Source organism: Eupeodes corollae, chromosome 1 (genome assembly GCF_945859685.1).
Source record: "Eupeodes corollae chromosome 1, idEupCoro1.1, whole genome shotgun sequence".
Classification (NCBI taxonomy): Eukaryota; Metazoa; Arthropoda; class Insecta; order Diptera; family Syrphidae; genus Eupeodes; species Eupeodes corollae.
In genome coordinates this window covers 200,545,107-200,563,269 of record NC_079147.1, presented here as the reverse complement: position 1 = coordinate 200,563,269, position 18,163 = coordinate 200,545,107, and the positions used below count along the sequence as shown (strand labels likewise).

The following is an 18,163-nucleotide window of genomic DNA, read 5'->3' as shown; positions in this document are numbered from 1 at the left end:
TCAGTTTTATTTGCTTCCTCTTAATCAAATAAAGGTATCTTTTTGTGTACCTCCAGGTTTATGTTGTCGCCATTTCAATTAAAATGTCCATTTCCATTTTCAAATAAAATTCAGCACTTAAATTGTTACCAATAAACTAAATTGTAAATGAAAATCAACTTCATGTTGTTTTTTCCACATGCTAAACCAACAAAACTTCAACAAGAACACTTTCAAAATGGCAAATGATCATCAATCAACATCCTTTTTAAATAAAAAAGAAAAATTGCAAATTGATTTTTGTTCAATTTTATTCCCAAAAAATTAATGAAAACAAAACAAAATAAAAGAGAAGAGAAGAAGAAAAAAAAGGTAAAATAATAACAACAGATTTAAATTAAAATTCACAAGAGCGAAAAAAGTAGATATACAAATACTAGATAGTTAAGGTACTCAACTCGTGGTGGAAGCAATCAAAAAGTTCAATATACATTTACATACATATATAAAATATCAGCAGCAAGACTGGGAGCAATTAAAAGGGCTTTATACTATAGGTCTCCATATAGATATAGCTTTGGAACTTTATATCCCCTTGGTATTGCTCTTGCTCCTCCTATGTGCTTTTGCTCATAACAAAACAAAAGGTTCAATCAATAACACACATATGCACCTGCACCCCCGTCGGCTATATGATGGTATCTAGATACATCATGTCTTTCCAGGTTAAATTGCACACAGTAGAGAAAGGCTCTCGAGTACATAAATTATCCTGGATATTTGTGGGCACTAGTTTCGAATAGTTGTACCTTGTACCATGTGAGAAAACAATGGCGTTTAAAAGTTAACAGTTCAAATGAAATATTGATTTTCGTTTGATTCACATTTCGATTTAAAGTTTCTTTTCAGCAGAAAACTTAATTTCTTTCGTTTTAGAACCAAGTGTCGTATACCTTTTTCTCATAATATTAGTTACAAGGAAAAAGTGGTAGAAATGTCACAAATCTGCTGGCCGTACTTCAATCAATTAATTTTAGAACTTGTATTGCTTCTATAAAAATCTCAGCGTAGGATTTGCTACATTTAAGCGGTCTTGGATTATTAATTTAATTGCGAATACTTAGGAAAAGCACTATTTCAAAAACGTTTCTAAAATGTTTCCAATTTGCAAAAAAAAAACATTTCAGATGTGATTATAATTTTTGTTTTTTTTTTTACTGAGGACACTTTGAAAAACATTTCTGAAATGTTTATTTTTGTTTCCGTGTTTTATCATCTACCTCATCTCTTTAAAAAAAAATTAGTATTGAACATTTCAAACAAGTTATCGGTTTTTTCTATTTTATTTTAAAGATTTTCGTTAAACGGACTCCGCACAAAACTGTGTTAATTTTATACATTTTTATCAATTCGAGAACAATCTTGTCGTTTCACACTCACCCACTTTCTACCTATGTAAATGCTTGAGAAACAAATACAGTTCCTTAATGGAAAACAAAGAAAGATTTTATAAATGTATCAAATGTTCCGCGAGGGTCCAGACCGAAAAAAAAAACAAAAACGTTTCTTAAATGTTTTATTAAACGTTTCTTAAATGTTGAATTAAACGTTTCTTAAATGTTTCTGAAATATTTAAAAAATAAAAAATAAAGTTTATCTAAAACCTTAGTTAATTTTAAGATTATCGAAACATAATGGGTTTCATTTTTATAAATTCCATTTCAGTTTTTTTTTCTTAAATAATATGCATTTTATTTAGTTTTAATAGGGCTTCGTTAAGGATTGTTCAATGATTACAACCCAACCTATTTTGTTTGTAGCTATTTAGGGCTTAATAGATGATGTTTTCTTTTTCTTTGATTTTATTTTGCTCCTTTTAATATGAATACTCTGTGTTAAATTTTCGTTAAGTTTACAATCAAATATCCTAGTTAACACTTAACGTAAGTGTTAAAAAACCCAAATATGTTCACTTGACTTTGTTTTTCCATATGAGTTTACATAAATGCGTTTCATTTAATTTTAAACAAGGTACTTTATATATTGTCTTTTAATGTTTCGTTAAATATTGAATATATCTCGCTTACTCCCATATTGTTTTTGAGTTAGAAAAAAGTTAATTTTATGTGTTTGTCATCCTTCGACCTAGTTTTCTTGGAGTTACAACCAATTTAACTTAAAGTAAAGAAAAACTTCTGAATTTCTTACTTAATTTTTAAAAAATATCGGATTTGTTAAGTTTGTTTCCCTAAAAGGAATATTTTAATAATTATAAGAAATACACATTTCAATAAATTTTCTTTGTAAGGGACATACATTACAAGGATATTCCAAAACTTCCAGATGTGAGTGTTTAAAATTAGTTACAAGCAAATTTACCTGACAAGGCTTGTTATAACTTTAGCTCTACACAATACACACCACACATAACAAACCCTAACATCTTATTTGTTATGCTCGCCATATAAGAACGTTGTACATACTATATGAAAATACATGAGTGAGGGTGTGGCAAATGTTAGCATACCTATACGAACGACCTATACGAACGACTGGACGACTTATGTCCTCTATACCTACATTTGTTATATTCAACCAAGTTTAAACTGCTTTATTTACCTATATTTTTGTTTGTTGTCGCACTTGAAGGTCTTTCAAACAACCAGCCAAAGCCATAGCCATATCCAGCTAGCTAGTTAAGTTAAGTTTTCTACTCTTTCTCTTTTAAACAACAACTAGCTTATTTCTCCAAATATAATACAATATAATAAAAGTATAAGGCAAAAATATACCTAAAATTAAACCAATTCTATAACCAACACTTCGACGATACCTGTCCTGCCTGCTGACTTTCTGGCAGAAATTCAGGACTTGGCAGTTGAACAGCAACATTAAATAAATAATACGCTAGATAAAGCGAAAGCTAGGTACTAAAAGGCTCCTATAGGTAGTACAAAGGAACGGAGGTAAAAAAGATGGCTGTAAGGCTGTGATTAGCCTTTCCTGGTAATAATGTTTCTTTTTTGTTTTGTTGTATTCTTTACCTTTATTTCGTGTCCTAAATAAAATTTCCAAAAAATCCTTAAGAGAATTTACCTAAACTAATACAAAAAAAACACACAACATCTACTACCTAAGTCTAAGTTTCAACTAATAATAAATTAACATTGAGGTTGTAAATGTATAATAATAATTTTTAAGAAAGCAAAACGATTGTGATGTGATTACTTTTTACGATTTGTTTTGTTACAAAAATACTTATGGTATATATACATATATTTTATTTATTTTCTTAGACACAAATAATTGTATCCTTTTATTAGAGCCTGACCTGACCCCGTTCAGCACAACAACAACGAAATAATAATAAGAAGAAAATCAGAATCAGAATTCATATTTCATTCCGTTTCTTCAGTCAAGCAAAATAAGTGTATTCTTGAGGAACAAACGTTTAAGGACTCGCTCCTTAATTATTTTGACTTTGAAAATAAAACGACGACGGCATTGCACACTTGACATAGGGAAGAAAAATAAAATGCAGATGATGATGATGATATGCATCACACATATGCAAATGCATTTCACTCTATACTCGTACATAGCACCTTGAGAATTTTCTTCAAGGAGAATACATATATAGAACACTACCTTTTATAAACATACATTATGCAGGGTGGGTGAAAAGTGACTTATCCTAATTTAAAGTGATAATAACTTTCCCAGATTAAGTTTATTATTGATAAGTTATTTTAGAATCGCAAAAATATGATAAAATAGGATAGTTTTGAATATCACTTCGTAGGATATCTGGGCCTAGAACTTGTGCTTTGTCATTCCTTGTAAAGGATATCCTGGCCTTATTTCTTGCAGCAATTGCATTTTAAATTGAAATAGCTTTATTTACATTCTAAGAACTTTTTGCGAGGAGCTGTGGGATACACCGAGTTGACAGAGGTCCTTCATGTCGATGTTTCATTATTCTATATCGATATCATCTGCTAGATTTTACAGCTTGAGAAAGATCTGTAGAGCTGTAGTTCTTTGTTGACGAAATCATGCGCGGAGGGGGAGATTCCGCACAATAAAATGACGCCGACCAGAAAATCTCGCGTGAATATAATTCTACTAATTTAGTTGTCCTGTAGTATCCGTGACGTGATGGTTAGTGCATTGGACTCTCATGCCAGAGGTTTTGGGTTCAATCCCTTCCAGTGTCATCTGAAGTTTTTTCACTTGCACTGCCTCTTGCGAGGAAATGCCTAATACTTCAAGATTCATTCTTGTCATGGAAAGTGCTTTCTCAAATAAGGCGTTCTGATTCGGCTTCAAACTACCTCCATGCCTGACAACATTATTCGCACACAGGAGTGATTCAGAGTCGTGAGTCACTAAGACCTATGTTGTTCTCAATGGGCTCTTTCGCTTCCGAATTTATTTATTTAATTTAGTTTTTCTCTAAAATTTCTAGTTCATTTTAATATTATTAAGCAACTTTTGACCCACCCTGTGGAGTGTAGGTGTATGTACCCAATACCCATGCCCATACCAAACTCATATGCACTTAACAACAATATTTACATAAATGGATGTGTTTGGATTTATATATACATACGAAAGTAGAAGTTTCAAGTTCCTTTTTTTTTATTCATTGTCGGATGTTTTTTGCATATATGTACCTCCATTTGTTATTATTGTATTCTTATTTTTTAAAAACTAAATATATAGGAAAATTTGTGTGTTTGGCAAAAGTTTTTAGGCCTAGGACGTTGTAATTGCTTTTGCTTATATTTGAACAGGTCCAACAGGTTAAAATAATCTTTAACAATATGCAAACAATTTTAAATCATTTTTTTAGTCTAGATTTGAGTTTAAGGATTTAAATAATACTTTTCTTAATTAAGTTTTAAATTTTGTTGAGTTTATGTTATATAATTTAGATTAGTTGTTTATAGATACATCAATATCTATCTATTCTCGGAATTTGCATTATTTCATCTTCTGATCTAGCTACAATCTGCTTATGACAGTTTTCGAGAAAAGGGATCTATAGTGTTTGAGCTTTATGAACTTTTAAAAAAAAGTGAGTTCGAAGTTTCACAGTTTTGGGTACAAGTTTAGTTTTTTTTATTCTTAATACAAGTAAAAAAACATTTTTGGCACAAATTGAATTCATATTAAATAAAAGTGTGTACAATACTTTTAGATACCAACATGACACTAAGGCCAGTTCTTGGGCACTGCTGTATATGTTATGTATGCATCGAATGCATAAGTGTAAAAAGTGTAATATCTTAACTGTTGCTTCAATAACCTACTTAAACCTCTTAAATAGTATTACAAATACAATTTAGGGCAACATTGACAGCAATTTTTCTGACAACATCCAACCACAGGTCACGACATAAAAGGGAAACTGTGATCCACTCTCATTGTAAATGTCCTATCCTGGTCAGTTCTAGAATGCTAAGCTTCGGAAAGACCTGATTTTCTTTCTGAACCCGACAAAATGGCTTTAGTGTCGCTAATTTTTTCAATATAAATCAGTAATAAAATTATATTTGTATCTTTTTTTCAATAATTAGGTTTTAATTCTAAGCAAAACTCTTCTTGAGGTTGTTTTTTTGTTACTTACATTTTGGAAAACAAGCCTTTAAGTACCCCAACATTTTTTTAAATTTTAATTCTAAGCAAAACTCTTTTTAAGGTTGTTTTCTTTTGCTTAAATTTTTGAAAGCAAGCCTTTAAGTACCCAAACATTTTCTTTAAAAGTAATTTTTCATGTCAAAACTTAAACATAGTTTGTGTATTTAATATTGCATTTATTTATTCTTTTTGCATAAATTAAAACAAATATTCTACTTTAACAGTTTTTCTTTATAAATCTTTCCAACGAAAGTTTTGAAAAAGGAACGACTATTGCATAGCAGGGCGGGCAAAATAATACTATAGCATTTTGTTTACAAATAAGTTGCAATCGTAAACATTTCATTGAAAAAATGTAGTTTATTATATTGTACAATAATTTTGGTTAAGAGCTGTTGTTTTATTCATGATTTAATTATAATATTTGATTTTGATTTGCATAATAAGTCAAACTAAAATATTTACTCTCACTGTGATGGCATTTGGATTGTATTTGCAAAATAATTCAAACTCTTATCTGCTTTTATTCTTTTGGTCGTTGTATCGTAGTTTCACTTGTTAAAACTAATAAATTCAGGGAATAATTAATTTGAAACTACACATAGGAACACAAAAACAAAAATATACATTTATCCTATTACAATCAAACCTCTCTCAATGAAAACATAACGATAAGCTGAAGTTTATTGTCGAGATAGCAGAATTTGAGTTCATAAATTAGAAAGATATTGCATAAGAATAAGGTCATTCATTTTCTTGTTTAAAAACGAGTATTTTTGAAAATAAATCAATTAAGGCTTAGTCAATTGTAAAGAAGATAGTGGCCAAACAGCTGCGTGACTACGGTTGCAGAGTGTTTTCTTCTATTTCAAGTATTGACGTTAAATTCTATAAAGAAAAAGCTCCAAAAGTGATATTTACAAAAATAGACATTTACCTTTATCACTAAGGTAAAATTTCCAAACATAGGGTTACCAGACATAAAGCCCTAAGAAAACATACCCCCTCTTTTTTAAGACTTTTTGTTAAAAAATGCCTCTTACTATTGAAATTTCAATTAAACATGCAATTAAAACTATCCGGAATAGCTCATTTCCACCGTCTCGTTGCACAAAGGAATGTTTTGGTTAACTTTGAGTGCTTTTCCATTTGAGAGAAGGTGCTTTAGGTAGTAAACTTTAGAGAGTTTTTCTGGGATGGTTTTCCATTTGAGGATTAAATTTTTGTAGTTTATGAGCACTTTCGTAACCGTGACGGTGACCACTTGATACACTACTTGCCCTGCAAGCAGTTATTGGCTTAAGTTATTCATAAATAATACTTTTCGTAATGATTTTTTTGTTAATACCAATAACATATATATATGTATATAGTGGATTTATTTTTGTTAAGTTAATTTAATTGTAAAATAACTTAACAAGTGAAAGATAATATTTGAATATGTTTTTGGTGAAAACCTTTATGTGTTGATAAAATTTGAATCCGCAACTTTTATTCAAAAGCAAAAAAAAAAAAATCATTTTATTTTGTCTAATGGATCGCTAAAATATAAAAATAAGCGTGCACATTTTAAATTTTATATTAAATAACAGCAATCTTTCTAAGAAATCCAAATAAGTCAAAAATTAATTAGTTAACAAAATTAATTTCAACGTAAGACGGAAACTGGAGATTTTACTGTATAAACAAACTTCAAAATATTCTTTTTCATGAGAATTCCATAATGGCTCGCTAAATAAACAATTATCCATTAATTTTTTTCCTAGTTTCTGTTTAGTTTAAAAATCAATACTTAAGTTGAAAATAATAGCTAGATCAGGACAACTAGCTAAAGTCCATCTAGTTGTTATTATACTACTTCATTTCCTTTTGTATTTGACACCAGTGCTACTGGTACACACCAAAGTAAACAAATATTAATTTCTTACTCCTCGTATTATATTTAGTTAGGTAATGGAAACACTTGTTGAAATGTATCTACATACATAAAGGGTGTTTATTTTAGAGATATATAACTTTGAAATGGAATGAAACAAAGACGATCTTTTAAACTATGATTTCTGACATATGACCGCAACGGCTGGATCGGACGTACTCTTATTCGAATGTGCAATTTTCGATTAGTTTTTCAATACATCTACAAAGCGGTGAATGGTGTTCTCTAAACAGTCAATTGTTTCCGATGTATTGGTATAGACTATCGACTTCACATATAGTTTTTGAATGAGAACGGTTATTCCAAAAACCCATAAAGCATTAAGTTCCATACCACTAAAAAAGCACCCGTTACAGAGATAGGTATCTTCTTTACGAGCGTATTTTGTTCTTATATTCTTAAGATGATATTAAAATGAATTAATAATGAATTAACTTTCTCTCTTGCTTGCTTTCTGATTTTTTTGTTGTTGTTGTATGTCAACTTATTTAAAAAATGAAATTTAATATTTGGCCTTAGAAAATTATTGTTGATTGTGTTTAATTCTTTAATGTGATTTTCTTCATGAAATATAAATGGAGTTTTTCACTCTATGCCGAGAGACGTATTGTGAATTTCCGGTGTTTAATTGCAAATTAAATATTTAAGAAGTTTGAATTGAGACTTGACTTGATGCTAAGAACTGCCAAGGGGAGAGACAGAGTCATCTTTATCTTCTACTTTTTTGATATTGTTGCTAAAGCAAAGAGCTTCTGATGCTGAAACTGGAACTGAAGGAGTCTCATCTCATAATTAGATTGAATGCTTTTTTTTATGATTCCTTTGTGAAGGATAATAATCTGCTTCTCGTTTGTTGCGTTCTGTAGTTAGGTAGGTAGGTATTCCATAAAGGTAAATATTTTATGACGAAAAGATAATCATAGAACACTACCAATGGTTTTCATTAACGCCCCAAAAGCAAAGGCAATGGCAACAAAAATTAAAATGAAAATGAGTTAAAATACACAAACAAGAAAACTCGCTTGGAGGACGACGAACAAATCAACAACCGCTAAATGGGAAAGAGAACGACACTAAAGACACAAAATGCGGGATTATCATTTGCGTGTTTACGATAGGATTGCATGGTCGCATTTTTCATCGATTTTTCCTTTTTTTTTGCTTCGTGTCCTTTACAACATATTTCACAGTGAAGCAGATGCTGAAAACGAATAGCACATGACATTAAAAAAAGTAAAATCTAGGGTGCCTCACAAGCACATTAATACATTCAAACACTATAACATTGTATAGAGAAAGATATACATATGTATAAGGTATTTCTTTCAAGCCTTCGGTTTTAAGCCCTTCTATTATAACTTGAGGCCAAAAAATTCACAAGTTAAAAAATTTAATTTATTCCTAGTGGTTGCTTCGTTGCTTCTTTCTACCCTCAACTAAACTAACTAGGTATATAAATGTAGGACTTCTTTGGATTTCTTTTCCTAGTTTCCGGACACAGTGGTTCTACTTTTTTTCCTCTTTTTCTTGTGTTTTTTTCTTACATACATAAGTAACTTTGGCTTTTATATTATATTCAGATTGAAAGTTTTTTTTTTGGCTAAGAACTTTCGTGGTGTGTGATGGTAGGTATTATGTGTGGTTAGCCCAAAGTGGCTTTAATTTTAATTTTAAAGTTTTTTTTTCTTTTACTTTTTCAATAGAAATAAAAGAGAAAGCTTGAAATTGAAAAATAAGTTGACATTTATAGAAACTAATCACGACTTATTACTTTTTTTCAACACAATGGGAATATTTTTTTATTTTTATTCTATTTTCTTATTGTAGAAGGAATTTGTTTGGCAATACCCTGGATGTACGAAAAATAGATATTCGGCCCCTAATGTACCAAAAGGAGAAGGCTAAGTTTTCTTTTTCAATCCTTAAATTTATGTATATTCACTAATTTCATCCTTCAAAATATTCAAGGTTGAGGACTAAATAATTTAAGGTACATTTGATTCAATTGACTACCTAGAGCCGCAACCAAATTATGTTTGTGTAGAAAGATTGTTATAAGTGGAGCTAGGAGATTTCTAAATTTAAACGAAATTAAATGCGTTTCCAATGTGGACTTGGCAACATTTTTTTTAATATAAAAAGCCAACCATTTGATATTTGAGAAAACCTTTATTATCGGGCTGAAACCCAAGCAGAATTTCAATTAATAAATATAACTCAACTTCGTGTAAATGGCCACCGCTGCAACATATAGCCCCAAAGCTCCAAAGAAAATAGTGTAGTACGGTTGACTGTGTAGCTTGTAGCATTATCCTGTTGAAATCACATGTCGTCCAAGTCCATATCTTCCAATTTGGATCAACAATTTTTGGTTACCATAGAGCTATAACAATGACTATTAACAGTGACGTGACGAGGTGGCCCAACAACGCAGCCTTCATGTTTGAAACCGTACCAAAACAAATACAAATATTTTTTGTGCATAAAGTGCTGTTTCATGAAACAAAAGTGGATCTTCACCTGACTAAAAACTTATATTATTGACGAACCCATTACCCAAAAATTAATTCGTCGCTGAAAATAAATTGGCAATGCAATTCATCATCTTGGAGCATCTACTCCAGAGCTCAATCGGGGAACATACATCGCTTTATATGGTCCACCGACTTGCATTTTTGAGTCAGATTGATCTTGTATGGGTGTAACCAAGCACAATATTCCATAATTTGGTCTGAGTGGCCAAATTTAAAAAAACGCGACTTGAAATTGACTGGATAGAGAGTTACGAACGAAAGTAACAGTCACCGACTTGGGAGACATAGATACACATAGATCTAAAGAAATAACACTAGTTGACACTAGACTAAACTTTAGACTCTTATATATTCGGGCAAGCGAGCAGTCATTCTTGTATTTAAACCAATTGTTTTTGTTGTAGAAGCAAGTACATTTATGCCACAATGACCCTTGCAGAGAATTCATTGCAATAATTTATTTTGACGAATTGGGTAGAAGTCGTAAAGAAGTCCAAATTAAATTTTTACACATCATAGGTCATTTAAGGGTGTTTGATCAATCAGAGTAAGATGTTAGACAAGTTTTTATTCACTTCGAATATTGATTTAAATTTTGGTAGACAATTTTAAACAACTTAATGCTACGTTTTCAGCATTTTACTAGAATATAGGATTTTCAATATATTTAGAAATGTACAAAATATTAAAAAATGTGAATCCTATAGTATTTAAATACTTCTTTGATAGTTCATCAGAATATATAGTAAAAACAGCGTAAGAAACCAAAATCCAAAACATTACTTTAAAATATTAGAAACTAAAGTGTCGTATTAATCACTAAAAGTTAAAGTAGGCACTTAAGTAGGTGATTTAAACTTCAGTTAAATGTTAAAAGATATTAAGATACTTAAATTGTTTAAAATAAGTAAAAGTATCCTTTCCTCTAAGTATGTACGTACACTTCAACTAATTGGCTTTAAGTTCAACATCTGTCGTTTTACTTTCTTCGTATGTAGGTGTGCCTTTAAAAAGACAAAAGTTCAACAGCAAATTTCAGAGCTATTTCGTAATAAGCACACTTAAAATTATTTTATTGAAAACCAATATATTTTTGAAAAGTCTTCCTTTTTCTCTTTTTCCTCGAGAAGTTTAAAATTTCATTTTTTTCGGTATTTCGTCAAAAAAATAACGCAATCTATGGAAACCAAACTTTTTCTCCATATAAAAAAACATGCAGCAAAACGTAAAACTATCTATTTTTTAATTTAAATATGCAAATTGAACAATCCTACAGCTATTTTCATATAACTTACTTCAAGAAGAAAATTTTGTTTTATTTACTAAAAATAAAAAAATAATAATTGGAACGGAAATAAGTTTTAAATTTTAAAACAAATAGAAAAAAATACATTTGTCTGGGCTTTTCGTTGATTATAATTATAAAAAAGAATTTACTACATTCGCATTGTTTCGTTTTGAGCGGTGATTTTTGAAATCCAAATATTTTATCAAAGATTCAGTGCCTTGCCTTCTACCAAAATAAAAAAAAATGTGCTACAAAAACACTTAGTTGTAAAAATTAATAAAAAGAGTATTTTTTCTAGTATTTCACTTTATTTAGAGGGTATTCTGCAACTGAAACTAATAGTGAAAAATAGTAATTTTTTGACATTCAACTTAAAAACAAAAACTTAAAACTTATTGAAAATTCTATTAAAAACTATTATTTTCTACTCAAATATCTTGAGAACAAAGAAAGATAGTGACTCTAAACTTACTTCATTGTATTTGTAATTCAACAAAAAGCAAAAATTACTAATAAATGCATTTCAAAGTTTTTTAAATGTAAATGTCCTCACATAGAAAGGATCAAATAGGCGATGTATTTTTCTCCTTTTGATCTGGCTATCCTTGCAAAACCTATATACATACATACTCGTACTACGTCGAAAACTTGAATGTAACTTCCATCTTTGGGCTAGTTTTCTAGCAACTAACTTAAGCCTCTTGTGCAGAATTCAAAGAAAGCTTTTCAAATGATTGGTGACATAAAATTATTATATTAATATCCACTCTAACATCTTCGTAGAGTTTGTTTTCCTATTCTTTTTCATCGTTTTTGTAACGGATTATGCTCTGGTAAACAAGCCACCCCTTAAACACTTTCTTAATTACTTAAGGTGGCGCTACAGTCCGGGGCGGACTTGGGCCTCAACCAACATGCGTCTAAAACTATAGCTCAGTTTCCCACGCCAACTTCGTTGAAATCTTCTCCCACCTGAGTGCGCCACCTGAGTCGCAGTCTGCTTCTACTGCGCCGTCCCTCGAAATTGGATTTGAAGACTTTTCGAGCTGGAGCTTAGATGTCCATTCGCTCTATATGACCCACCCATCTTTGCCATTGGACTTTTATTCTTTTAACCAGGTTAGTATCGCTGTACAGCCCATACAGTTCGTCCACCTCCTCCACACTCTGTCTATGCAGACGGGATGATCTTTCTTTGAAAGGGTCCAGGCCTCATATAGATGGTGATTTTAGATGCTCAAGAGAGGACTTTACTACTCAATTACCTTCTAAGTCCAAAGAAGCAGCGATTTGCAAGAGTTTTTCTTCGTAAGATTTATAGCGGCGCCTAAGTAGACAAAACTACCCCAGAGTTATAGCTTTCAATGGTGACGTCTTGTGTAAGACTTCGTCGTTCAATGTCATTTTTTGATGAGAGCATATACTTGGTCTTGCCCTCATTGACAATCTTCTCTGCTTCCATCGCAATGCTGAAAAACTCTCCACTGACATCACGCTTTGATCTTTCAATTATGTCAATGTCAACGGCCGGCGTATCCGAGTAATTGGATGGACCTTTGGAAGATTGGTTGAGTTTTGCACAATCCTTTCTAGAACGATGTTGAAGAAGTCTTTCCGACCTTGATAGAGCAGCGTGCATTCTCCATCGTCATTCCGCACAAACGGATAAGTTTGAAAAAGATGCCATACGCGACTTTGAAATCCATTAAGAGATTGTGGGTAATGTGGAAAATGGTGGACTTTTCTTGTCTGAAGCCACACTGATAAGGACTTATCGGGTTGTTGACGAACGGCTTCAGACGTTCACATAATACTGCAGGAAGGATCTTATGTGCAATGTTCAAGAAACTGATGCCTCTATAGTTGGCGCAATTTAGAGGGTCTCCTTCTTTTGTGTATTGGGCAAACTATGCTGAGATTCTACTCTTTTGGCATTCTTTCTTCAGATCATATTTTGCACATAAAACAGTTTAACTGAATGTGGATTGCCTTACCCCGCTCTGGGAAAGCCACTGCAATAACAACTCCATTCATACCCTTAATTTTTTCCTATTGCAGTTTTTGGCATCATGAAATGAAACTTTTTGAGTAGTAGTTTGTCAGGTAGATTAAAAAAAAAAAACTTTAAAATCTCAAAACTTTTAATTCGTTACCTCAAGAAACCGGACAGTTTTGAAATATTTGTATTCATTTTTGATTTTTAGCTCATAATTATTTTAAAACAACGATACTATCAAAATCATAACGAATATTTGAGAAATTAACAAATTTGTATTATATATTAATTCTTTTGTTTGGCTAAGCAATACTTTTTTCCACAGCTCAAATTATTACGTGTTCCTTGCAAAATCCGTCTACTTCTGTTTAATGCTAAAAAAATCACAAAACTAAAATTAAACAGCATTAAGACAAAAAAAACGAAAGAAATGTTTTTCAACAGATAAAAGATTATTATATTTTATTTGTACCTCAAATATTGAAGAAATGAAATATAGATGTTATTTAGATAAAACAAAACCAAAGAAACATTATTTATTATCCCAAAAGTGTCTTATTAATAAAAATAAAGAAGAACAACAAGAAACATATAAAATCCTTTTTGTAAACGTTGTTGAACATTAATTTAAAAAAATAAAAACAATATTATTTTTTACGTTATTGCTTCTTAGATAAAACAAATCAAATTAAAAACAAAAAATTAAAAGATATAAATGTATTTATAAATGTTTTATATAATATTGTAGTGTGTTTATATTGCATTAGGTAAAATAAATTAGGATTGTTTTAGCCAATGGAATAATATTTTTAAAAGCAACCCTTGGATGTGAACACAAAAATGCGCTTTAATGTTGTGTAAAATTAGCTTATTTTATGTAGTGTAATTTATTTTGTATTTTTTAAATCAAATTTGCTACAAAATTGAAAGAAAAACAAAAAAAATCTAACAACAAGATATGGTTGCCAACGGCTTTTACATTTATATAATAGATTAAATAAATCTAACTTTAAATGAAATGCAAAATATATTTATGTTATATATATTTGTATGGAAAGGTCAAAAGAAGCAAGTCATTATTAAAAAAACTAAGAAGTACAGTAATAATTTGAAGACAATATCAACAAGAAAATAAAAAAACAAAAACTAAACAAACAAAAATTAAAATAAAAAAAAATATAGGCATATTTTTGTATTTATTAAATGAAACATTTTTTAATTAGTTTTTTTACAAGCATAAAACAAAACAAAAAACATAGTTTTTTTATAAAAAATCAATTTTAATATAAAAAAATACCCAGATTTATACAAAACAAAAGCGATGTTAAAATAATTTATTTTCATACATTTAGTATTTTTTATGAGCAAATAAAAAAACAACCATATTTTTTGTCAATAGTTTAGTTAAATTTAAAAAATTAACAAACAAAAATATTTTTGAGTAACATTAGAGGACAAAATTAAACCACAACATTATAGATGGTTTCAGTGAAATTTTAACATTTATTTTTTATCCAATTCAACAAGAAACAACTCAATCCACACCGACATTCAATTTTTTATATACAAAGTACAATCAATTGACAAAAAGAAGAAAATAAACAAACAAATTATCATTTTGCAAGTTATGTTATTAATTCATTTTTAAACTTAAACCTGCAACAAAAAGAAACCAAGTTTTTATACATAAATATACAGGGAAAATTTAGAAGAAAATTAAACGACATTCAGCAAACATCACAATCAGCACTTCAAGCATAACAAACAACAACAAAACAGGATACACAGACAACTCAGCGAAACTTTAGGCAAAAACTACAAATGACCGCTCGAAATTATCAATATTTTATCCCAAGGAAACTGTAGATTATTTAAATTTTTGTTAGTGCTTAGAGAAAACGACGACACAGGTGCGAAGCGAATACCATTTAAAATCTTCCAAAGATGTATGCAGCAGCAGGCGGTGCCTCTTTGGCATCGCGACAAGCTCGTCAGCGTCAACGCCAACAAAATAAAACCAAAGCAGCCCAAGCGAAACTTCATCCAGCATCGAAAGCGCTGGCAATTCAGCTGGCAGCCGGAACACCGACAACAAGTCAGCAACAGTCTAGGCAATTCCATCAGCTGCCCTCGACCTATCTGCGAACCCCTCAGGCACAGGCGCGCAAACTCAGTGCCAGCTACACCGCACAAAGTAAACTCCTACTGCCAATCGATGAAGGTGACGGACAATCGCTGCACACCCACCATGCTCATCGCCATCACGATTTCATCGGAAGGACCTCGAAGCTGGTGCATCGGCACTCGGGTAGCGGAGCAGCAACATTTCATCACTCGCATCTAACCAAATCAGCCACCGCTACACTTCCGTTGGTGTCTCAAATGGACGCCACACCACCGACTTCGCCGCTAGTGGCGGTAAACAACTCAAAACCCACAGCAGACGAGGACACAGGTGGGCACATGCATATGCAGGTCCCACAAGATTCCATCATAGTCACACCTGCCACGCCAATGGCGTCACCAGGTCACGTAGCTCGAGGCGGCGACCCCACTGCTATCTCTAGCGATGAGACAAACATAGCCCCCCCTATAGGCCAATTGGAACGCAAGTGCAGCGTCTATCGCATGCGTCGCAGTGATGCTTTTGAACAGGACATAACGGACAATGTGAACGCAGCACATCATTTCGAACCATGCACTGATGAGACGAGTTTGATTTTTAAGGGTCTTCCAAATGGTGGGGGCGGTCATAAATGGCAACCTTGTGCGTATTGTGAAGAGGGCATATGCGTTTGCGAGCATCCTGAGGTAATTAAAATTAATATGATGGTTTTGCTATAAATAAAAAGTCTATCTATGCCTAGATAAATATTTTTACGTATATGGTACATAAATGTATGACAAGCCTTTTTTATACATATGTATATGTAAATTTTGTGTCGTAATTTGTATGCAAATGAGAACAACCCCTTAAAAATACAAACTGGATCTTTTGTGTTTCTGATGTTTATAAAGTAAAAAGTTTTCTTTTTTTACCATATAAAATATATATAAAATAATATAATATTTATTTATAATAAAAACGCATGTTTTTGGCTTTTGATGGTATTAAATTATTATTATATCTATGTTATGTTTTACGTATGCCTAATTGAAAAAAATAATATCCGAGTGTGTTGGCATGCTATAAAATTGATTTAATAATAATGTTGACAGGATATATACGATGGCAGAGGGGGAGTTTATACATATTCATAGTTTGTAAAAAGTGCATACGAAGGAGTTTAAAATTAATGTGATGGTCGAATTGATTTTTGAAGTTTGATTTGTGTTTGGGTTCGGAAGTTTATGATAATCGTAATTATTAATTTTTGCTTATTGTGAATATTTTTTTTTGTTTATATTTTAAACAGTCCCTTGTGAGCTTATGAGTCTGATGTAACTATAAATGCTATGAATAAACTTAAAATATATGCGGGGATAACATCAATTAATTTGGTTTGGGTTTTGTTTTGTTTTAACAGTTAAAATAATTTAAAATGGTCAAAAATATCAAATGGGTGTGCCACCGGTACCCATATAATTCACAAAATATTCTAAATCAATACGAAAAACAACTTGAATCATCTTTATACCTTTTTTGTTTAGTTTTAACGGTTTTAACGGTTTTGTATTGCCATGATGAACACATAATTGTATGTTATTTGCCAAGATCTGTTACTTTTAAGGCCTGTTGTACAATTGCGGTTCTATTGTTTAGTAACTTCAAATCACCGATTTCAAAATATTAACTGAAGTGAACCCAAGTTCATGAAAATAACCTACAGTTGAAACTCAGTTAATTCACGGGAATTGGAAATAATTTTTGTTTATAATTAATTATCAAATCATAATAAAAACGTTATTATTATAATTTTGCTCCACACCTTTCCAATTCTTAATTTGCTTATTACAGTTGTTGTTGGTAAAACATTTTTGAAATGCCACCACCGACGAATTTTTCCCAGTTCCATCAACTTTGTTTTGTTTTTGTTACTTTGGATACAATAAAATACATAAAATGACAAATTTGATGACAATTTTGCCATCATCATATACTGACACATCTAATATAAAATGTTTGTTATTGTATACTTGCTGACAATTTGTCGTAACAAATTCAATGTATAATTTAAAAATGTTTTCTAATCGAAAAACTATGAAACATGGAGCAAATCCTTTGCATTTTGTTTCAATTTTCATAGCTTGTCGACCAATGTTTTCAATGTTAGAAACAACATGTTTTAAACATTTTTCTTGGTTTCTTTTCTATTCATTCATTGAAATTCCGAGGGCTCTAGCGAGACACGAAGACACAACTGAGAATGAAAATATATCGTTTATCATTTTAGGTCCTTTCACTGTCAACATTTGACCAGAACTATGTTCCTGTCGAAGCTGTAAATTAAATACTGAAAAACATCTATTTTTTTGTCTAATTGTCAGTACAAATTTGACGGAAAATTCTTGACAATTGTGGGAAAAAACTTGACAATTCATTATCATGACAATTTCCTTATGAAACGAAAAGATGACAATCATCGGATATTTTTTTTGCTAAAATTCTATTAAATTGTGAAATTGCTTATGAAACAGATTTTGACAATTTTGAAGTTGTAAAAAATATTCTCTTACAAGGCGTTAATCGTCTCGGGCTTATCTGAGTAGACAAGTGACTTCACACAAAATACTCCAGGGGTGTTAAATCGCATGATTTTGGAGACCACGCAACAAGCCCACGACGC

General features: G+C 31.1%; 1 protein-coding gene across 1 annotated transcript in view; it reads left to right on the top strand.

The window, feature by feature from the left end:
* The window catches only part of LOC129953198 (uncharacterized), a 126,908-nt gene that overhangs the window by 65,652 nt on the left and 43,093 nt on the right, over nt 1-18,163 (top strand). Inside the window, exon 3 of the mRNA XM_056066123.1 lies at nt 13,702-16,187. Within this exon, the coding sequence (XP_055922098.1) occupies nt 15,321-16,187 (867 nt within the window). The 5' untranslated portion in view covers nt 13,702-15,320. The remainder of the gene's footprint in view (nt 1-13,701; nt 16,188-18,163) is intronic.